Source organism: Mirounga leonina, unplaced genomic scaffold (genome assembly GCF_011800145.1).
Source record: "Mirounga leonina isolate KUSES-001 unplaced genomic scaffold, KU_Mleo_1.0 Mir_82, whole genome shotgun sequence".
Taxonomy (NCBI): Eukaryota; Metazoa; Chordata; class Mammalia; order Carnivora; family Phocidae; genus Mirounga; species Mirounga leonina.
Window position 1 is genome coordinate 59,164,093 of NW_023270825.1, and position 23,591 is coordinate 59,187,683.

Genomic DNA, 23,591 nt, shown 5'->3' on the forward strand with positions numbered 1-23,591 from the left:
AATGTAAATTCCTTTTGGATTATGCAGTTATGGATTACCAGTTTACCTGTATGGCTAATCCCCTCCATTACTTGGGTAATCCAGAATTGGATACAGCTATTTACATGTAGGTAGTAATAATAGGTATTACATGACATTAGTTTCACTAATTCCACCAAAGGTGTGGTTTTTGTTTTTTTTTAACAGCAATCTTCCCTTGAAGACCTGCATGCATGCAATTTTGTTTACTTTTGGGGCTTCCTAATTTTAAAAGTATGGATCTAGGCATGATTATTCATGTTGGGGGGAAAAAAAAGTCCCTAATAATTCTGGCTTGAAGGGAAGCTAAAATGGTAATTTACTCTATTTCACGGTCTCAAAGATGATCTCTCTGGCTTTGCTTCTCTCTCCTGCAGCAACCATCCACGATGAGTTATGCAAGACATATCATTAAGAAGGAAGGCTTGGGACTCCAGGGCCTCAACAAAGGATTTACAGCAACTTTGGGACGTCACGGGGTTTTCAACATGGTTTATTTTGGCTTCTACTACAATGTCAAAAACATTATTCCTGTCAATAAGGTAACTATTTAATAGATTATAATCCTGGAGGAAAAATCTCATCAGTGATGATAGCTACATCTGTAGAGTAATCATCATGTGCTAGTCACTGCACTGAACACTCATATCGAATCTGATCCCCCCATTAGCCTTATTCATGGGGTGTCATTACCCCTATTTAGGAATTGGAAACTGAGGCTTAGAAAGATCAAGTAAATTGTTAAGTAGTTAAGAGCAGAGACTTGAACCCAATTCTGACACCAAAATTCATTTCCTTGAAATATGCACCGTGACACCTGAATGCTTCCCATTTATCACTAACAGAAGCTTCTAGAAACTGTGTTATCACTTACTTTTTTTAACCTCAGAAACAACTTTCCCAAGAAAGTTGAAATTTTCATATCCTAAATAAATTTTGAGCTCTGGGGGGAAATTATCAGCCTAAAATTTAAATTTTACCTAGATATTAATTTTTAAATTCACCTAAGTTACCTAGGGTAAGGGGTAACCAACTCTTTAAGGATCATCACTTTTCATGCAAAGTAGTAATAATTATAAATATATTTTAATGGTAATTTACAGATGTTAACAGCCTTTCAACTTCTGCAAGATAAAAGTAGCACATGATGTGCTTTAAACCCAGCCTCTTTTCATCTATAACAGCACACTTTCCCCCCACCATCATATTGCTTGCTTGCATTGAAAATTGCGATCCTGAAAGCACCGACTGGTGACACATTTTGCACATGCAGACAATTTCCCACAGGGGTTCAGTTTTTTATTTTGCTTAGTACAAAACTATTGATGGATTTTTATAAACCATAAAAAGATTTCTAATACAGCTACCACCAGACTCTTCAGTAAAGTTGATTATACCTACCTTTGCCCAGCGATCCCCCCATATTCTGGGTCAGGACTTATCTTAAGTAGCAGCTGAAGCCAAGGGATATTCCACATTAACCATCTGTTGGTTTGGCCTCATCCACTAGCCAAAGTTGTTAAACACATTTCACTGTATTTGGAAATCTCAGTTATTGAGTAGAAGCTTGTTTGGTTGGCCTGAAATCTGTGATTGACCACAGTATATAGACACCCTTCCCTCACTGACTGTCAGTTCTGGCTCCAGTGGTCCTCAGAGCCCTCCTTCGTGTCAAGAAATCACAGAAATCAAATGCAATAGATACTTTGGGCTGAATGACATGAGAGAGTTTGACTCTTAATACATTGAGATTCTTTTTAGCAGGAATGGGCTAAACAATTTGTGGTACCCAGGACAAAATGAAAATGTAGGACCCTTGTTCAAAAATTATTAAGAATTTCAAGACCAAATAGTAAGGCAATAAACCGAGCTCTTCTAAGTGCAGGCCCTGGGTAACTGTGCAAGTCACAAATGCATGAAGTTGACCCTGTTTTTTTAGACTCTGAGATGAGTACTCCATACAACATGGGAGAAGAGCCGCTGCCTCCATCTCTTCGGCTACCTAGTCTTGAGACAGATAGAAATCACATACACACAATGAAATAAATTATATAAATTATTATATATTTTATTACATATATTTGGGCATGTATTTTAATTCCTATCATATTATAAAATGAATTTGTTCTATTTAAGAAAGAAGTCACAAAGATCTACATATGGTCATATGTTAATAATGCTTTAAAAAAATCTACAAGTGTAAACTTCATTCTACAATTAATCAGTGCACTTAAGTCATTAAATGTTATGCATTATATAAACACAGAAGCTTAACTATTCACTTATTTTTTAAATACATCATGATATCCTGAAACTATGGAAACCACTCATTGATCTTGCCAGTTGACAGGGTCAGATCATACCAGCTCTTATAGGCCACACTAAGGATTCTTATCTTTATCTGAAGAGCGCTAGGAAGCCAACAAAAGATTTTAAGCAGAGGAATTACCTGATCAGTCTGGCTGCCAAGTGGAGAATGCACGGAGGGGAGGTTGTGAGGCAAGGGCAGGATATAACATGGAAATGATTTCAAAGTGAGATGCTAGGGCCTCAGACTATGTTGTTCATGGTGGAGACAAGGAGAAGTGGACAAATTTGAGAAATCTTAGAAGGCAAAATGTACAGGATGTGGTGATGGAGCATACATAGGCATGTTGAGAAAAAGGGTTGTGGATAGAAATGCTGCCTAGGTTCTTGGCTTGAGCAACCAGAAGGGTGATGGTGCCATTTACTGAAAAAGAAAACCGTTGAAAGAGAAACAAGTTTATGGGAGAATATTATGGGCTCAGCCTGGAAACTGAATTTAACTGCACTTGGAACTAAAATGCAGATGAGTCGGAGATTGGATGTGGGTGCTGGAGCTTTAGAGGAAAGATCTGAGTTGAGATACACACTTAGAAGTCATCACAACCCAGGCGCCTGGGTGGCTCAATCAGTTAAGTGTCTGCCTTCGGCTGGGGTCATGATTTCAGGGTCCTGGGATCAAGCCCTATGTTGGGCTCCCTGCTCAGAGGGGAGTCTGCTTGTCCCTCTCCCTCTGCCTCTCCTTCCTGCTCATTCACTCACTCTCTCTCTCTCTCAAATAAATAAATAAAGTATTTAAAAAAAAAAAAGTCATCATAAACCTGGGCGAGTGTCCCTTTACTAGGTGAAAGATCTTGGGCCAATCACTTCACTGCTCTGAGCTTCAGCTTTTTTTATTGTATATTGAAAAGCTACCCAACAACATTATTTTGAGGACTGACAGAAATAATATGGGAAGTTGTTTGTGAATTTTAAGGTGCCATGGAAGTGTTAGGTGTGCTGGTGCTGATGACAGTGATGAGAGGAGGAGTGAGAGGGGGAGGCAGGTGGTGGAAACAGCGAGCACATAGAACAGCATGAAGAATTTTTCCCCAGGACTGTTCCTTTTGCACTTAAATGAACACTGTGTTTTTTCTTGCCTAGAACAAAGTCATTGATTTTATGTGTTCTGTAATCTAAGCCTGATTCAAAACTGGGAAACCAGTATTTTTTAAATCTAAACCATAATAAATCAATCCTTTGTGAAGGGGAAGGTATGATAATCATTAAAACATGTTGAAGAACGTCATCAAGTTGTTAACCATGAGGAGGAGGTGGTGTTCCTTGAAGGCTTTATTCCATCTTCGCCGTGGGCTGTCTCTAGCCGTATACTTTGGACGATTTGTTTACAGGTTATTGTTTCAGTTCCCTCACCCAGCAATTGGTCATTCTGTTGTTCCAAGGGAATTCGAGATTTCCCCAGTCCTGACTGGCATGAAATAATTTTAGATTTTCTCTTTAATGTATTTTTTTAATCCATAAGTGGTCTTGCAATGTTTTCCATTTTCAAAGATTTTCTTTTAAAAGAAACTTCATAATGATTATCTCTGGAGGGGGAAATGGGGAATCGTGTGTGTGTGTGTGTGTGTGTGTATGAATAAGTGAGAGAGTGAGAGAGAAAGAGAGAGAGAAACAAAACAAACAGCAGTGGAGGGAAAGTCCTTTTTCTTTATACCATTCTGAGCTGTTGGAAGCTCCTGCAATAAGGATGTATTAATTTTATAATAGGAAATAAATCAGTGAAAAGTTTAATAGAGTCTCATAAAATAGAATACCTAGTTAACTTTTTCACATTTTATACAACTCTGAGGCTATCTATAGAGGTAAAATAAGAACTTTAAATGGTAAGCCTGGAGAACTCAGGTCAGACATCCACCCCTAAAGTTTTTAACTCTTCAGATTGGTGATCTCTCCATTAGATATATTTTTCAAGTGATCACAGAAATATCCTGAACTTCTGTGCCATGTGATACTATTAAAACCATTTTTGTAGACTCCACAGTTTTGCCTGATCCCCATCACGATAACTGTAATTTTCAGATAAGAAAACCAAATGAGAAGTTATGGCCCAATGCTGAAAGTTACTGAAATAATTTATCTGAGGTTAGACAGCAAGGGGAAGGGAGTGAACCAGAGGCCAGGACTCTTTCCACTACACCATGCAGTGCTTTAACCCTTGTGTTTTGTCACACATAAATGACCGCTTAAAAATGATTACTGAAATTTAAATACATGAAATAGCTAGAATATCCAGATAATATGACCAAATTCCTCTTCTCTCTCCTTCAGTCCTGTAACCTGGCACTCCCTTTCCATACTCTTAGTCTATAATTTATAGAAACCAAGAACGAGAAGTCATGGCCCTGGAAGAAGCAGGCATTAGCCATTTGAAAATGGTGCCCTGGGTTAGATTCTTTCAGATTTATTTTTAGGCTCTGGCTGTTCCTATGGTGAATGCAGGGCTACAATAGAGCAAAGACTGCTTTGGATGTTAACTGACCATGGAATCGATTTAATGGAGGCATTCATTTACATCTTGCAGTGAATGGAAAGGAATGTCAGTATAAAGAATTATCCCTTCTCCCCAGAAAGAGGCATCACTTCTCAAAGTAAAGCCCACTGGAAGCAGGTATTGATTAACTTAAATGCTGACATCTTTTTCAAATATCCATGGGAGTAAGCTTTCGTTGCAAAAATAATTTCTTTCATTCCTGTTACAAGGTGGGGCTGTTGGAAGCCTATTATTTGTGATGCTGACACAGAAATGAGAATCATAAGATTCAAATGTTACATCTCTTTAATAACCTTGTCCTCTAATTCCATATTTACTGCTTTTCAAATGTTTCCATAAGTGAAATAATAATAATAGTAGTAGAAATCACTGTCTGAAGCTCATGGCTGTCAACAGTATTAAGCTGTGCTTTCAGTTTGCATCCTAATTAAGCATGTTTGCAAGTTATTTTGCCAAAAACAATAGACCTTTTGTGTTGAATTTTGCCGTGATATAAATTACATGTGTGGGTTAGAAATATTCTAGGAGAGAACAATTTTTCATATGTACAATTTTTCTTACTTAATAAACCATTTAGACCTGTCCCTATGGTCATTTTACTACAGACAGCATTAAGTCAAACATATTTTATTTTCTCCTAAGGTAATATTTGTAAAAGTTGGCCTTTTTTGAAATACAAATGTTTTTCTTTTTCTTTTGATTTTTAGTATTTTCTTCATTTTATAAATTCTGTAGAGAGTCAGAGGGCGGTGCCAAATGCACTTAGTTTATCAGAAGAAACGTGGAAATGTGTTCGTTTCATGATTTAAAGCTATATCCTTCCCTAAGGTGTGCACTAAGCTGAATGAAAAATGCACCTTTGGGTTCAAGTGGAGAACGTATATAGAACTGTTTGTATTTTGGAAAGAAGAATCTCAGTAGAATTAGATTATAGTAGGATTTAATTTATGGCCATTTATTTTTCTAATTCTCTCTTACTCGATCATTAGTCTTACCAATCATCCGGTAATGGGAAGGGCAAGAGCATTAAAGTTTCATTAAGAACAACTCTCCTTTCTGGGAACCGCTGGGGTAAAACTACAAGTATGTATTATCTATAAAATTCCCGGATATGTGACAAGATTCTGTGGTAAAAGCAGTATCTTTCATTGGCAGTTTTCACAGACTCCCTGGAGCATGTGTGTTGGGGAGAAGGAAGGCATGGGGGAGGGCAGAGAGAAGGGGGCAAGAATTCAGACACTTTCTTAAATAAAATGTAAGCCAAAAGTTTCCAGTCAGGCACCACCCAAGTGGATGGAATTGTGGTACCAGTAGCTTTAGGTTCTCCGTGGGTTCCTTCTGTGCGTTCATTCTAAAAGCATTCACGGCACATCTACAATGTCCGGGGCCTTGCCTCCCTGAGTGTCAACACTGTCCCTGCCTTACCGGGGTTTACAGTCAACGAGAGGAGCCACACAATAAACGAGCCACCGCATGAGGCCCTGGACTGTGACAGTCATGATGAGAGGAGAGCCATGGAAAGACAGACTACCACGCTGTGGGTATTTATAAACCGGGATCCTACTCTAGACTGATGGCAGGGCAGGGCAGGGCAAGGACATAGAAAAGGCCTTCCTTCAAAAATGATGTTGAAGCTGAGGCTCGAGGGTGAGGATTAGCCAGGCCAAGATGAAGAGGATGAGTGGAGACCAGACAGATCTTTAGTCAGAGAGAAGAGGATGAGTGACCGCCCTGAAGCTGACAGAGGCTCGGGGAACCAGGGAGAAGACAAAGAATGAGGATAGCTGGTGTATGGTGAGCCAGAGGGGAGAGGAGGGAGTGGAGGCTGCAGAGGGGAACTGGGCCAGAGTGTTTGAAGCATGTACTAAGTCACTAGACTCCTCTTAAATGATGTAACTGAGGGGGCATGTCAAACAAACATATTACATAAGCAGGACTCGATGGGCATGGGAAAGTTTCATTTATATAAGCAGCCCAGAAGTAGAATCTCATGAAATAAACTTGGTTCAAAGACTTCTTCTTGATCATATGCCTACCTCCATATCAAAGCATCTCAGTGTGTCCTTGTCCTAACTTCCCAACCTTTAGAATTTTGTTTTGGAAACCTGGTTTGTTAGTTTCCCTTGGGGTCAGTGACTATTGAGGCAAGGAATAAACGGAGCACACCAAAACAGAAAAATCTCACTTACTGAGTTCCCAAGGAAATATATTAATATATCCCTGCATTCTGTATGATAATACTCAGTGATACAGTTGACTCTTGGAAGGTGTTATCTACCCATGTAAATATTTATAGAGAGATATTTAAGGAGAGGGTGTGTGTGTGTGTGTGTGTATATATATACGAAATAATCAAGTGATAATTGTTATGCTTAAACCCTAACCCATTTTGACATTGTATGTGTTTTATAATTTGAACTAAGTGGGTAAGACGTTTAAAATTATTTTACATTTCACAACACTTTAAAGAACAGCTAGCTCAGGGGGATAAAAGGAATTTTCATGGCTATTTTCTGAATGGCTACATTTAGATGCTGAGCTTTTAACAAGACTTTGATTTCATTCCAAAGCCGAGAGCCCTGCAAGGATAGGATCTTGGGAATACTCTACATTCCTTAAAGAATGCTTATCAATTAAACCATCTCATTTTAGTTGGTGACCTTCTGTGGAGTGAGGAGCTAGCATTTCCCCAAATTATCTCACATAAAGAGAAAACAAACACAGTAATAGATTCTTCTGATAGCTGTCAAGTGGAAACAACTGTATTTTTTAATTAAGCTTTAATAGCGGGTATTTTCATTGGAGGACAAAACCGCATGATAATGTGACATCAGGGCAAAAAATGCTTTTGTCAAAGTTTGTGAACAAAACAACAAAAGGGAGCCAACATTAGAGGAAATGAAAGATACAGACTGAGCTGACTCTGCTCCTCATTGACTTGGACCCACAGAAACTAACAATGTAGAAAATGCAAATTTCTTCTGAAAAAAAAATAAAAGGCAGTTTACATTCACTCAAGCTGCCCCCTTGTTCAGTTGCCAGGAGGCAACTCTGATTTCAGCTCACCACATCATTTTCATGACGACCATTGCCAGCTATGGGGAAGGCACTGATGAGCTGCTCTTATTCGCCTTCCAGCGGCTACCAGGTGCTTGAGCACCACCTTTGTAATTTGCTTCTGAGACCTTAGTTCTTCATGTACTGTGTCCTTATAAAGGAGCGATAAGACATTTATTAAACACCAGTGATGTGTCAGGCCTGTTGTACCTAAAACATGAATATGACATGGCACCGTCCTCTCCTTTGAGAGGCTTTGAAGGACTCTTCCCAAAGAACATCAGAGTTTGGTGCCCATCTCCTACTAGATCCTGCGGACGACTGAGCCAGGCCATCTGACACCAGAGTCCATATTTGTAACTATTGTACTATACTTCTTCAAATGTATGGATAGGTGAGCCTTTGAGTCTTTCCTTCTACAAAATATATCCACAGTTCCTCAACTCCCCTTCAAATGATGTGGTTTCCAGTCCTCTGTATGGTCTATCTCTTCCACTATAGTTGCATCAGATTGGTCAATGTCAGTGTCAAAACTGGACATAATACTACAGTTGTCAGTCAACTCAGAGTACAGTAGTCTCAGCCCTTCCTTTGATCTGAATACACGCCTTTCTTAATGCAGCCAAAGACTGTACAGAGATGAATTCTTGGGGGATTTGTCAGGGTAGAGGGGAAAGAGAATGGGTGTTGCTTTTACATCAAGATGTTGGTATGTATAAAATTCTGTGGTCAATTAAAATCCCCAGATTACATGAACTGCCAACAAGTCAAGTCTCCCTCATCTTGAACTTAAGCAGTTTGTATGCACTGTGCTTAAATGTAATCCTGGGGGTTCAGTCCAGTGCTAGAGTTTAGGATGATAAATTTTCATGCTGAGGGCCTCATCTGTCATTCTAGCTTCCCCTCCTAGTCTGGGTCACCTGAGGACCCAAGAGCAGGCCTTCCACATCTTCACCCAAGTTCATCCAGCCCGTTTTCAGGCTGTCTTATGGACACACTTTCACAGATGCAGATCTCCAGCTGTACTTTCATCCATCCTCCTTTCAGTTCTTATTAATTCAGTGTCTTATTAATCAGGATAACGTGGGAGACTTCTTCAAGTAACTTTCTAAAATCAAAGCGTGCAGGGTGACTTAAAAGGAAATTAAACTTTCAAAAGGGTTGCCTCTCACATGTCTCATGTGAGAGTACATTGCGAACTTCATGTTTGTATCACCTCTTGCTTGGCAGCCTTGAGGAAATGAAAGGCTGCGTCACAACCAGCCCTTCAACCGCTGATGGTAATGTGCTACAAAAGGAATAAAATGAATTATAGAATGTGTGCTGTTAGCATAGACTGACCATTTGTAAGATTATGGAGATAACTGTGAGAGAGCCCACTAAAATTGGTTTTGACCACATGTTTATTATGTATAATCTGATAACTGAGTAATAGATTTATTAAAATGTTCAATCCCTTTTGAGTCATCCTGTTATGGTCGTGACGTGCTCACCATCAAACAGTTCATTAGCCTACTTGGGGGAAGAGGAAGCAGAATAAAAGAGTTCTGTCAAGAAGTAATTTGTGATGCCCTGAAAATTATGTGACTCTTTGTAGGACTGCCATATTGTCTTTGTCTTACCCAAAGCAATTTATAGCAATCTCTTTCAGTCCCTTCTGAACAATAATTTTAGTTCTTCAAATGGCAAACTTATTTTAGCAATTTTTGACAAGCAACAATAAATCCATTCTAGCATCAACCAAGGCCAATCCTGAATGGAGAACATTCCTCTCCCTGTGTTTACTGAAGACTGTCTAAGACAGCCAGGGTATACTGACTTCAAGTTAGGTCAAAACTAGTCAGAGAGGATCTCAGATGCAGTGTGATACCAGGAGAAATTAAAGGGTACGTGAATTGCAGGGAGCAAAGGAAATTTAATTTTGGCTGATGAGGTAGGACAATTCTGTGACTAGGCTTTAATGTGAATATTCGTGCTGAGCTCCTTGAAGTGAAAAGCCCATTGCTACACTCTGCTCAACGTTGCTTTGTGGGGAGCAACACGCTTCCTGGCCAGTCTCCCTCACCACCCCTAGTCCTCACTAGCTAGCAAATCTTCCTTCCCCCATCTTCCTTACCCCCTCCTTCTGGCATGTCTCTCTGTGGAATGTCTCCTTAAGGATGCCAGACCCTAATCACAAAGGCCTGTGAGATGTGCAAAGGTTCTCTATTTATCAAGCTAGCAGCCAGCTGGCCAGTCACTAAGCAAGACATCAAAGCCCATGCCAGGGAAGGTAAAAGGAGAGGCATATGCTTCTTTTGATCAAGACATTTTGCCTCTCTGCATATTAACTTCTTAAGTGCCATTGCCTTAAATTACTGGTACTATCTTTAGCTGTGAATATAATGTTTGCATGTGATGGTTAAATTAGTTACAAATATGTAGTATGTTGATTTTGAGTCATATGATCTCATTTCTGATGACTTGGTACCTTCTGTTGACTTTTTAAAGGTTGTGGAACATCATGGCCACCAGTGTTTTGGGATCACTTATTAGTGTTTCTCGTTAAGCTGTGGAGAGCCTATAAATAATATGTCCTGTCAGGGAAACTCATTGATCTTCCTAAAGAGGGACTGGTAAACACATCTATGCAGCTCCGCACTCACACAGGATCGCAGTGTGATGGAAACAGCCAGAGAGTTCTAGTAAGAGATCTGGTATTAATTCCAAATTCTGGTTCTTACCTAGTTAGCCATGTCTCTTTGGCAAGTTATACATTTTCTCTGTCTCTGTTTTCTCATTTGTGAGATGAAATGTTAACATCAGCCTTAAAAATGTTTGCAGGGGAATTAAATAATTTTTTAAAACTATGAATATTGGCTTTTGTATTGCTATCACAGAATAAGGTCAATGCACGTAATATACATTAACATTTCAGGCTACTTAGCTTCAGTTTAAAGTACCATATTTTATAAGAAAAATCGGAAAATATTTAGAGGAAAAGAGTAAAACTCATCTGTGGATGGGGAAATAATACATACTACTTATAAGTAAATATTTTAAAGGAACTGTGTTTTTAAGCATGAGGAAGAAAAGATTAGTTCAATAACGGTTTTTAAATCATGATGAATTACATCAAGAATGGTGACAGTTGATTGCCCTTGCAATTGAGCAAAAAATTGGAGTAAAATAGTTTAGGCTTATGTGTGAGGAATGTGGGTTAGGAACACAGGAATTTTCCTGATTGATGACAGTTAGAACAAATTATGGAAGTAAGTTGGAAATTTTTAATAACAAGATAGATTTTTTTATCAACATTAATATCCATTTACACAATTAAGGTGTGATCCATCCAAATATTTTACTTAGGCTAAATGACATATTTTTCCCTCAAATTTTTTTCATTTTTATTTTATTATGGTAAGAACACTTAACATAAGATCTACCCTCAGCTAATTTTTAAGTGCACAATACATTATTGTTGACTATAGGTACAATGTTGTAAAGCAGATCTCTAGAGCTTATTCATCTTGCTTAACTGAAACTTGATTAGTAACTCCCCATTTCCCCGTCCCCCAAGCCCCTGGCAACCACCATTCCACTCTTCAATTCTATGAATTTGACTATTTTAGGTACCTCATATAAGTGAAATCATGAAGTATTTGTCTTTCTGTGACCTGGCTCATTTCACTTAACATAGCGTCCTCAACTTTCATCCATGTTGTCACATACTGCAAAGTGTCCTTTGTAAAGGCGAAGAATATTTCATTGTATGCATAGGCCACGTTTGCTTTATCTCTTCTTCTGTCAATGACATTTAGGTTGTTTCCAAATCTTGGTTATCGTGAATTGTGCTGCCATGAACATAACAGTGATATCTCTTTGACATCCTGATTTCAGTTCCGTTGGATAAATATCCAAAAGTTAGATTGCTAGGACATATCATAGGTGTATTTTTAATTTTGGAAGAACTCTATACTGTTTTCCATAAAGGCTACACCATTTCAAACCTCCTCTAACAGTGTATGAGGATTCCAATTTCTCCCCATCCTTGCCAACACATGTTGCCTTTTATTTTTTGATAATAGCCATTCTGACAGATATGAAGTGATGTCTCATTGTGGTTTTGATCTACATTTCCCAGATAATTAGTGACGTTGAGCATTTCTTCGCATACCTATTGGCCATTTGTATGTCTTCTTTGGAAGAATGTCTATTCAAGTCCTTTGCCCATTCTTTTTTTAAATTTATTTTATTTTATTTTTGAGAGAGACAGTGTGTGTGCAGGGGGTGGTGGGGGGAGGTACAGAGGAGAAGGAGAGAGAGAATCTTAAGCAGGCTCCATGCCTAGCAAAGAACCCGACTCAGGGCTCTATCCCACAACCCTGAGATCATGACCTGAGCCAAATCAAGAGTCAGACGCTTAACTGACTGAGCCACCCAGGTGCCCCTGCCCATTTTTTAATCAGGTTATTAGTTTTCTTGGTATTGAGTTGTAGGAGTTCCTTATATATTTTATATATGAACTCCTTATCAGATACATGGTTTCCAAATATTTTCTCCCATTCCATAGGTTGCCTTTTTACTCTTTTGTTTCCTTTGCTGTTTAGAAGCTTTTTAGTTTGACATAATCCTATTTGTCTATTTTTGGTTTTGTTGCCTGTGCTTTTGGTATCAAGTCATTGCTAATACCAATGTCATGAAGCTTTTCTCATATGTTTTCTTCTAGGAGTTTTGTGGTTTCAGGTCTCAAATTTAAGTCTTTGATCCATTTTGAATTTATTTTTGTGTATGGTATAATATATGGGTTCAATTTCATTCCTCTGCCTGTGGATTTTCAGTTTCTCCAGCACCATCAAAGACTATTCTTTCCCGATTGGCTTGGCACCCTTGTTGAATATTAGTCAGCCATATATGCTTGGATTTATTTCTGGGCTCACTGTTATGTCCCACTGGTCTGTGTCTGTCTTTATGTCTGCCCCATACTGTTTTTATTACTAGAGCTTTGTGATATACCTTGAATTAGGAAGTGTGATTCCTCCAGCTTTATTCTTCTTTCTCAGGATTGATTTGACTATTTGTAGTCTTCTGTGATTTCATACGAATTGTAGAATTTTTTTCTATTTCTATGAAGAATGCCATTGGATTTTTATAAGGATTGCATTGAATCTGTAGATTGCTTTGGGTATTATGGAAATTTTAACAATACTAATTATTTCAATCCATGAACATGGGATATCTGTATTTTTTGTGTCTTCTTTAATTCTTTATGTATTTGATAGCAACAATGTGAAACCATCTGGTCCTGGGCTTTCCTTTGTTGTGAGGTTCTTGATTGCTGATTAAATCTCCATACTAGTTATAAGTTTATTCAAACTTTCTATTTCTTCATGATTTAGTCTTGGTAGGTTGTATGTTTCTAGGAATTAATCCATTTTTTCTAGGTTGTCCAGTTTGTTGACATATAATTATTCTTAGTAGTCTCATTCCTTTTTAGTTCTGTGATGTCAATTGTAATGTCTCTTCTTTCATTTCTGTTGTATTTGAGTCCTCTCTTTTTATCTTAATTAGTCTTGCTAAGGGTTTGTCATTTTTATCTTTTCAAAAAAATGAACTCAATGTCATTGATTTTTTTTTTAATTTTTCTAGTCTCTATTTATCCCTGCTTTAATCTTTATTAGTACCTTCCTTCTGCTAATTTTGGACTGACTTCTTTTTTTCTAGCTCCTCAAGCTGTAAAATTAGGTTGTTTATTTGAGATATTTTTTAATGTAGGTGTTTATCACTATAAAATTACCTCTGAATACTTCTTTTACTGCATTCCATAGGTTTTGTATTTTCATTTAATCTATATTGTCTTTTCATTTATATTTGTCTGAAAGTATTTTCTAATTTCCTTTTGACCAATTAGTTGTTTATTTCTTTTCTTTTTTTAAAGATTTTATTTATTTGAGAGAGAGAGAGCACAAGCAGGAGGAGGGGCAGAGGGAGAGGAAGAAGCAGACTTCCCACTGAGCAGGGAGCCCAACAACACAGGGCTCGATCCCAGGACCCTGAGATCATGGCCCGAGCCAAAGGCAGATGCTTAATCAACTGAGCTACACAGGTGCCCCTCAGTTGGTTGTTTAATAGTATGTAGTTTCCTCAGGGAGAAGCAGGCAGCTGCCATTTTTGTCTGCTCCCTCTCTGCTGAGCAACAAGAGGGCTATGACACCTCATTTCTCCCCCAGGTAGCTAGATTGCACTGGACCTGTCAGAACTCCAAGACTGGCAAGAAAGATACCAGTTTTGGGGCCTCCCTAAAGAAATTGGGGTATTGGACACATAGATCAAGAAGTGACTAAGTTTTTAAGAGGCAGAGAAGCTAGGTACTATATCACAGGACTTTGATAGTGAAAGCCCAGGAGTAACTTCCTTCTCCCTACTGCATGTTTCCCTTGCATTTTGTTCACACCCCCACTTCATTACTTATCACATTGTACCGTGATACTTAATAATACACCCGCCCCAATCCCTCTCTGGATCATTTACCTCCACATTCAACTCTAGCACCCAGTGTAGGACTAGGCATTTATAGACATCCAATAAATGTTTGTTGAATGAATAAACAAAAAATGAATGATGGATAGAGGGCGCCTGGGTGGCTCAGTCGTTAAGCGTCTGCCTTCGGCTCAGGTCATGATCCTGGGGTCCTGGGATCGAGTCCCACATCGGGCTCCCTGCTCAGCAGGAAGCCTGCCTCTCCCTCTCCCACTCCCGCTGCTTGTGTTCCTGCTCTAGCTATCTCTCTCTCTGTCAAATAAATAAATAAATAAATAATCTTTAAAAAAAATAAAAAAAATAAAAATGAATGATGGATAGAAACAATATCATATAACGGTTATGAGCATATGGTTGCAAATCAGAAGAACCTGAGTTCAAGTCCAGGCTCCACCTCTTATAAGCAGTGTGATCCTGGACTTAACTGACTTAACTTTCTCAGTCATGTGTCCTTATCTGTAAAATGGTGTTACATACCTAATCCATAGGGCTCTTATATAATATACATGTTCTGTATATATTTTTGCATGTAAGATGGTGTCTGGCAATAAGTATTATTAATAGTATCATTATTTCTCATAATGAAAGTTATGAAAAATAATATAAATATTATAAAATATATACTATTTTGTTTCTATTTCTTTTGCTATTAATTTCATTGTGATGTGTTGTTATCATTATTGACAGAAATGCTGGAGTGATTCACTGATAGCTGGTACAGAATGACCCATTCAGATTAGGTGACAGGTATCACTCATACCCAAAACCTCACAAGTGTGCATTCTTGCTCTGGACTGGGCTAGGGGTAGGAGAGGCTGATAAGAGTTAACAACATCACTTTTAGTTCTGCAGCCTTAAAGAGACAAAGCCCCGTTTCCACCAAAGAAAGCTTTATTAAAGACTTCTTTTTTATTTTTTATTTTTATTTATTTGACAGAGAGAGGCACAGTGAGAGAGGGAACACAAGCAGGGGGAGTGGGAGAGGGAGAAGCAGGCTTCCCACCAAGCAGGGAGCCCGACGCGGGGCTCGATCCCAGGACCCTGGGACCATGACCTGAGCCGAAGGCAGACGCTTAACGACTGAGCCACCCAGGTGCCCCCAAAGAAAGCTTTAAAATCCCTCCCAGCATATCCAGAGCATCCCAGTGCCGCTTAACCAACCCAAGGATACAAAGAGATGAACCATAATCTTCCTGTTAACCAGGGGTTCTCAGACTTTAGTATCCATCAGACTAAATTTGGAGGACTGTTTAAACAGATTGCTGGGCTCCATCTCCATCAGTAGGCCTGGGATAGAACCCCAATTTGTATTTCTAATAAGTTGCCACATGGTACTGATGATGGTGGTTCCAGCACCACACTTTGAGAACCACTGAGTTCATAGAAATGGTTGAGGTATGAGAACCCAATGCCAGGGCAGGAATGTGTGCAGAAATCTTTTCTTGAAGTTGAATTGCCTGATAACCCCTGTAAAAATTAGGACTTTCTTTTTTCAGCCCCAGTGTTTTCAACCCTGAACTCCCCTCTTGTTTGTAAATTTATTGGTAGGGGAAATAGTTTTGTGAAGTTGTTTTTAAGCTTTTATGAGCCTGATCAAACCTATAGACACTCTCTACAGAAAAGCCCATATACACATACACAGAAACATTGCTTACAACTTCAGGAGGTGCCGGGACACCTCTTCCACCAGCCCACCCACTGACACCAAGGAATATCAGTAGAAAAACTATGCCCTAAGGCAGTCTTGGGTTCACGTGGATGTAACAAAAAGTCCCTTCTTATACTTAACCTTTCAGTTAACTCATTTTTAAAACAAGAATAATAATAATATTCTTGCATCAAAGTTTGTGAGGATTAGCTGATGTAATACATGAAAAGGCATAATTTGATAACCAGAAACACTAAATAATACCTCTTTTTCTCTCTTCATAGTCTTGTTACAATAAACTCTCATTCTTCAGGCAAGTGGCTGCCTCTCCCTACTAAGGAAAGATCAGGAAGTATAAGAAAGAAGAGCCCTAAGTGTAATAGTTCAAGACCTTACTCTACTCCCATCACATTCTTCTGCTAAAATCTGGTCACAGGTTGCCATATCATGGTTCTCTCTGTGAGTCACTGAGCAATGGGATCTAGCAAGCCCAGGCCTGGCTCTGTGACCTGAGAGTCTCAATTTACTTGCCCTGAAATACTCCACTTTGCAAATGTCCAATGTCTTGTCATGTCCCCATGTTAATGCCTCCTGGCAGAAAGATAGAAATGTAAGGTTCTAATAGGGGTTTGTTTCTAGGCTAAAAGATGCTGAGTCTTGAGAAATAGTGATTAAGGGTAAAGCCTGATTCTCACTGTTTCTACAAAAGTAAATCAATACATTGATAGACCAATCAGCAGGCATTTATTTAGCACCTACTGTGTACACCGTGTAATAGATGACACAAAGAGGAGTAACACATGTTCCTATGCTATGCCAACTCACAATCCAGCAGGGAAAATAGATGTATGTGAAAATATACCAAACACAAAGTGAGCCTTGGCAAGGGCAATGATTGTGGTTCATACAGAGGTTCAAAAGTACAGGAGGGAGAAATTAATTTTAACAGGGATCCATTGAAGTCTCCTGGGCAAGGGGGGATTTTTAGCTGGCCCCTAAGGGAGGAGTGGGACCGTGTTAGGTGACTATAATGGAGAAGGACTTTATAGGCTGTGGAAGTAGTTTGAAGAAAAGACTTAGAAAAGTGCTTGGTTTAAATTTGCATAATTATGTTTTAACAAGTGTGACTATAATATAGGGGTGGGGTGGAGGTATCGAACTTGAGGCCAGAGAGAGAAGTTGGAAACATGTGTGGGAAGGAAACCAAAGGCCAAGTGAGGAGCTTTGGCTTTACTCATCATGCAGCCGGGAAGGATTGAGGGTCTTTGATACCTCAGGCAGGTCTGTTTTTCCAAAAAGAGAGCTGGTGTCACTGTGAAAAGACAATGGAGAGCAAAAAGCAAACATGACCTGGTAAGGTGTTGGGAACCTGAACTAAAGCCAGAGCAGTGGGAGTAGCCAGGAGGGCACGTGGGGCAGACGTGTGTGAGACGCTGCATTTTGAGAATGGTTGATGACACGTAGCAAAAAAAAAAAAACAGAGGCAAGCTGAGAGGGCACACCCAACCCCAGGTGGGGTTGCTGCATAGAGCAGACCATGGGCTCCAAGGAAGAAACTGGCTGGGAGCCCAGGGACTAGAGAGTGAGGAATACCTCCTGGCTGTCCCAAGAAGACTTTTGTCCTTCCTAGAATTCCCAGAAGGGTAGCAACTGACCATCTGAATCACTGATGCCTGGACATGGGTCCTCAACCCGGCAGCTTCAGAAGTCCTGCAGATCTTTTCAAATAACTTTCAGGCCCTTTCCCATGGGATTTTGATCTGGAAACCTGAGGTGGGGCCCAGGCATCCATTCTTTGTAAAGCTCTCAGGTGAATGTGATGCACATCTGGTTTGGGGAACTGCTATGGGACCTTACTATTAGTCTGGGAGGTGTATAGAGACCCTGGCTCAGTACATACTTGTGCTGATGAAGACTGTGATGAGCTGAAGACCTTGAGCTTTAGTATCCAGCAGTGTCTCAAGCACAGTGACCTTCATCGAATGTCTCAGGAGGGAACCCCTCCTCCAACTCTAGGCCTCAGTGACCACACCAGGAGATGGGAGAGGCTGCATGCTTGATGGGTTCCCCTGAACAACCCAAGAGGACAATGTACATACAAGTCATCATTTTCACCCTTGTCCTCAATTCAAAAAGGAGGGCTTGGCTGTGTCACAGGGATCCCATAAGAGAATCTTATTACAGGATGCTTTGAGACTTTAGAAGACAGGCTACATAATAATACTAGCCATTTTCTGCCAGGCTTATACAACATACATAGTACTTTCACTGCTATTTTTGTTTTTATTTCTCAGAAAAATAATGCAGTACAAAGGTAAGGCTGGTTAAACGGATCCCTTCTGGACACTGGGCTCTGTGTGATTTGGTGACTCATGCAAGGTCAGACAAACCAGAGCCAGTTCTGAACCCGCCATCCTCCTGAGCTCCGGTTCTGCTTCTGGGCCATAATGGAGAAGGGTAACATAAAGGCATTTTTCTCTCCTTGTAAAAGAGGGAAAAAATGGGGGGACGGGGGAATTATTTAAACACACCTCACTCATACTGCAATCACTGCATTGTTTTTCCTGTTGAAACACCCTGTTGGTTTTTAAATCCCTTTAAACCTACCCGGCACCTGTATGGCCCAGATCCAAGAATTATTACCGAACCCTTCACTTTTTATATTTAGCCACATAGGGGTTTCTGTGATGGTATCTGGCTCTTGGTTCAGTTGAAAATTTCAGAGCTTCCAGAAGTTTTCTTCTTCCATAGAAGCTAGAAGCATGCAATGCTCAGACATGATTTCTTAAATTTTTTATTTTTATTGTAATCAAGTATGTCTCCCCACTTAGGTTCTCCTGCTGGGTAAAATGGTATCATGGCACCACCCTGTATTGTTCCCGTGTGAAGATCCTCCTGAAATATTGACCAAAAGAAAGGGCAGGGGAGGGATGGGGGAGGGGTGGGTGGTCTCCATCAGCAACTTATGGTTTGTGGGATGACCTCTCTTCAGGGCAAGAACTGAGGCTGAAAACATAATGAGAACTTCCCAGCAAATTCATTATAACACAGCATAATGTGAGCTCACTGGGCACAAAAATAGGCTGAAGGAAAGTGACTCCCACATCAGACCTAATTAAATACTTTGATGTCAGAAAGCAGAGCAGGGAGGGGTGGAAAATCAAATCAGACCAAAGTGAAGGACCTAAATTCAAATGGAAAAAAGAAATATTTCTCTCTCTCTCTTCCCCCTCCACCTCCCCTATACGCATCCCCCCCCCCCCACTGCCTCTTTCTCTGTGCCTCTGTCTCTCTCTCTCCTTTTCTTCCTTTGCCATGTAGGAAGAATAAGATTCAGGAACAATAGGTTGTAAATTCTTCAGCCAATTAGTCCAGTAACTTACTACTGTTTATAATGCACAGAATGTCACAGGCTGGTTTGCAAACTCCCCAAGTTGGTTTGTTAATAACAGGAAGCTAGCACTTCTCAGTACAGTGGATCAGCTACACGGGAAAATAAATGCAAAAAACCTGGAGGGGAATAGCAGCAGACCAAGAGTAGCCTTGATTTAATTTAACATTTGGGGGTCCACACACAAATGAGCATTTTAGTAGGCTTCATGGTGGAAGTTGCTGTCATTTGTAAAATATTCTGGCCAATTAGCTAATAGTGTGCTTGGATTTCTCCTGTTTTGATACAGTAATACTAAGTACATTGTGAAGCCCAATTATACAAATCATCCCCATATGCCATACCAGTCTTTCTTTATGAACTGTGTTTATAAATCCTGTGTGAGGAAATGTGTACTTCAGCAATTTAGACCATGTGTAAAAACATAGCCAATGGGATTGTCAAGAAAACAAGTTCCAGCCTAGGAAATCCTAATGTGTTCCGCTGGAATAACAGGAGGGTGCCGGGGAGTGCAATGCTCTGCTTAAATACATATTGCTTTATAGTGTTTAGCCAATTTAGGGGCTTCCGCTTCCCTTTCTGTTATTTTATTCTTCTTTTCTTTTAGGATCCAACCTTGGAGTTTTTGAGAAAATTTGGGATTGGTCTTCTCTCGGGCACAATAGCCTCAGTCATTAACATCCCTTTTGATGTTGCCAAAAGTAGGATTCAAGGGCCTCAACCAGTTCCTGGAGAGATCAAGTACAGAACCTGTTTTAAAACAATGGCAACAGTCTACCAGGAAGAAGGGTAACATTCTTATTTTAATAAATGTGCAGGACTCAAGTACTGTTAAAAGTATATCGTAGTACTTCCATTTTGCTGAGAGCCATTAAGCCCTCCTAAATTGGGTGTGTGTGTGTGTGTGTGTGTGTGTGTGTGAAAAGCTCTAGAGAATAATGACAAACTTTGTGAGATAACACAATGATGAAATGTTGGCAATGTGTTCTTACACCATCCAGAACCTTGGGCCACCATCATACAACCTGCTGCATGTTTATCTTAGAATCCTCAGATGAACCTTTTTCTTGTCAGTTTGCATAATATGCTATAATACACCCTGTTAACACGTGGGCAGGAGAATGATTGTCTTCTAACTGTAAATCTAATCAAAATGTCACCTCATTTTAGCCCCCTGGGAGAATTAAACATGAGAGTTCTGTGAAAGTAGCTTTCTTTCAAATATCTGAAGCACATGTTTTTTTCTGCTAGTCTTTTTTTTTAAGTGTTACATCTGTCTCTCCATCCCGCCTCACTCAGATCTTATTCTCAAGTAAACAAGTAATATTTTATTATTTCGACCTACACTATGTCATCTTTCCTTTTGTGAAGACCGAGTTTGTGGTCTTTTAAATTCAATTACAAAAGTCATTTTGTCCATATACATAGCTGTCTTGAAAGTAAGACCTGTGTTCATAGCAAAAACCATCTCGCTGAGGAAAGTCATATTTCTGGTTGGACATGATCAGCATAGCTTGGGCAATAAAGAATTCATTAACTCTTTCCCTTTGTCCAGTTTGCGGCAGAAAATATATAGCCAGATATTGCCTGGTTTGGGATATGTGTGATTTCAAATACATTTTCTTGTAGATGCTGGGTCAACATCTCAATAAAGCTGGTCCATTCTATTTTCAAATTCAGAATTAGTTTCAGAATTCAGAATTTAAAATGTTGCTCTTTCCCTTCCTATTATAGGATTTTAGCTTTGTACAAAGGCCTGCTTCCCAAGGTTATGAGGCTTGGACCAGGTAATGATGTCTTTATTACTTCTATCCTTCCTTCTTTGTTGTTCTGCTGTCTCTTTTTTTCATATCTGTGTCGATCAGCAACATGATATGTTGATCACACTGTCAAAGATGGACACCGTGAGGATATAAAGTTGTCTATGAGTATGCAAGACACTGAAGACATCTGTTAGAAATGTTTTCCACCTTTGTTTATAAGGTACTGTTTGAGACTTTGCTGGAGGCTGGTTGAAGCCAAAGCCCAGCTTAAGTCAATAGGAAAGGCTCCCCGGCCCGTTGGGAGTTTGAGTGAGCAAGGAGGCTGTGGGGGAGGATTTTCACTGAGCGCATAAAACTCTCCTGGTGCCCCCCCAGTTCATTCTTGTTCCTGCCCCAACTTCGTTTCAAAAACAAAAAGGAAGGGTAACTTGCCTCCACGAAGCGCAAGAACCTCTTGTCCTCACGGTCCCCGGGGGGGCTGTGGTGAGTGTCGCACCCAGGGAGTGGCGGCGGGGCAGTCTGGCGCTCACCTTCCTGGCGTCTGTCAGCATGATGGTGGAGGCTCCTGGCTCAGGGCCTTACCTGCAGACGCCAGCCCACAGAAAACCGGCTGCTCTTCCCACAGGGAGAGTCAGCTGCCTCTGTGTAAATAGATAAGAGCATAACTGCTGCAGACCCAACCGCCTTGGCAAACAGTCTTGGATTAGAAGCAACCCTGCGTCTCAGTACAGCCAGGCTCACCTACTTTGGTGTCCCGGTGTCCTCTCCCGAAGCTTCCCCTGCCCCTCGCCCCTCTCCCCTTCCCTTCCTCCCTTTTACCACCACGGTCCTCCTGCCCTGCCACACTCACACACGGGCACAGTCACCGTCCTCGAACCTCAGGCTCAGTGCGCCAGCACTTCTACCATCCTGAGGTAGAGGACAGCTCACCCTCTCATGTATTTAGAAAACACGTCCGCAATTCTTGGTCCATCTATCCCAACCTTCCCAGGCATTTAAGCATGGATTTGCTTCACATTGGAGATGGAGACTTGCCTCCTGCTAGTCATTGGCCCGTGTGTAAAAACAAAGGCAATGACAAAGAATATTGGTGCTTTTGTGCAACTCTCTCTGCGACTTTGTGGTGTTTTCCCTTCCCCACACAGTAAAACCCCGATGGTAGACCTAGTATTAGAGAAAATCATAGGAATGACCCTAACCCAGCTTTCTCAGGAGGGGATGGGCCTGAAAAGAGTGGTGATCAGGGAGAGTTTACCTAAAACAGTAATTGACTGGAACCTTAATCCAAAACTCTTAAATAATCTGACCCCAAGTTTTGTTAGAGGCTTGCAAATGTTTGGTTGGCTTTTTAAATGTTTTTGCATGAGGCGTCCTGAGTTGCTGTGGTGGTAAATACAATGAAAAGCGTTGTGAGTGGACTGTCCAGGCTAAACAAAACTGTGAATGACTGGAAATCTGCTTCAGGGACCTGGCCTCCACTCGCATGTAAGTCCTGCAAACATGCAAGTCCCAGCAGCTTTAAAGGAAAGAAAGGTGGACAGAAAAGCACGACATTTGACTTAAGGATAAGATTTTTTTTTTTTTTTAAAGAGAGAGTAAAAAAGTAAAAGAAAGGGTAAATCTGGGGCGCCTGGGTGGCTCAGTTGGTTAAGCGACTGCCTTCGGCTCAGGTCATGATCCTGGAGTCCCGGGATCGAGTCCCGCATCGGGCTCCCTGCTCGGCAGGGAGTCTGCTTCTCCCTCTGACCCTCCCCCCTCTCATGCTCTCTCTCTCAAATAAATAAATAAAATCTTTTAAAAAAAAATAAAAATTAAAAAAAAAAAAGAAAGGGTAAATCTGGGATTTTCATCCTTCATTGTAGGAAGCATCCATCCCATCTTCTTTTTATAACAGCCTCGGCAGCTCTCTCTTGCTCACAACCAGTCACCTGCCGTGTAAGGAGGCTCTTGAAGTCTGTGGTTTAAACTCCAAATATCACCAGGCTGAAAACTAAACCAATTCTGCATGTTCTTGTCTTACGCTGAGAATAGTTAATAAAAGTAAACACTGCAATTACATAGGTATTAATAACCCTCTGTCAGTGGGTCTTTTTTTGTTTGCCAGAGTGCCAAGAGGGTTATGGCAGCAGAGGGGTCTAATAGAGTATCTTCATGGGTTAAAAATGAAAATTACAGGCAGATAATTATCTTTGGTAGAAGGTTACACAAACATGTGTGGTCTGTAGATTAAAACACACAAACACACACATGGCAGTGTGTACAAAATAACTAAGATCAAAATCAAGTTATATTTCTTTTCGTCAGAAGTCAATCTTCTGTTCATGCAGCCAAGTTTTCTTG

The 23,591-nt window shown here is 40.2% G+C and overlaps 1 protein-coding gene across 3 annotated transcripts in view; it reads left to right on the forward strand.

The window, feature by feature from the left end:
• Positions 1–23,591, forward strand: part of SLC25A21 (solute carrier family 25 member 21) — a 483,415-nt gene that overhangs the window by 455,179 nt on the left and 4,645 nt on the right. For 2 of the 3 annotated variants that reach the window (XM_034992344.1, XM_034992346.1), the window contains exons 7-9: positions 396–560; positions 20,096–20,277; positions 21,223–22,291. In XM_034992344.1, coding sequence (XP_034848235.1) covers positions 396–560; positions 20,096–20,277; positions 21,223–21,361 — 486 coding nt within the window. In that variant the 3' untranslated portion in view covers positions 21,362–22,291. Of the gene's footprint in view, positions 1–395; positions 561–20,095; positions 20,278–21,222; positions 22,292–23,591 lie in introns of those variants that run through there. The other variant, XM_034992345.1, reaches the window with a different exon arrangement.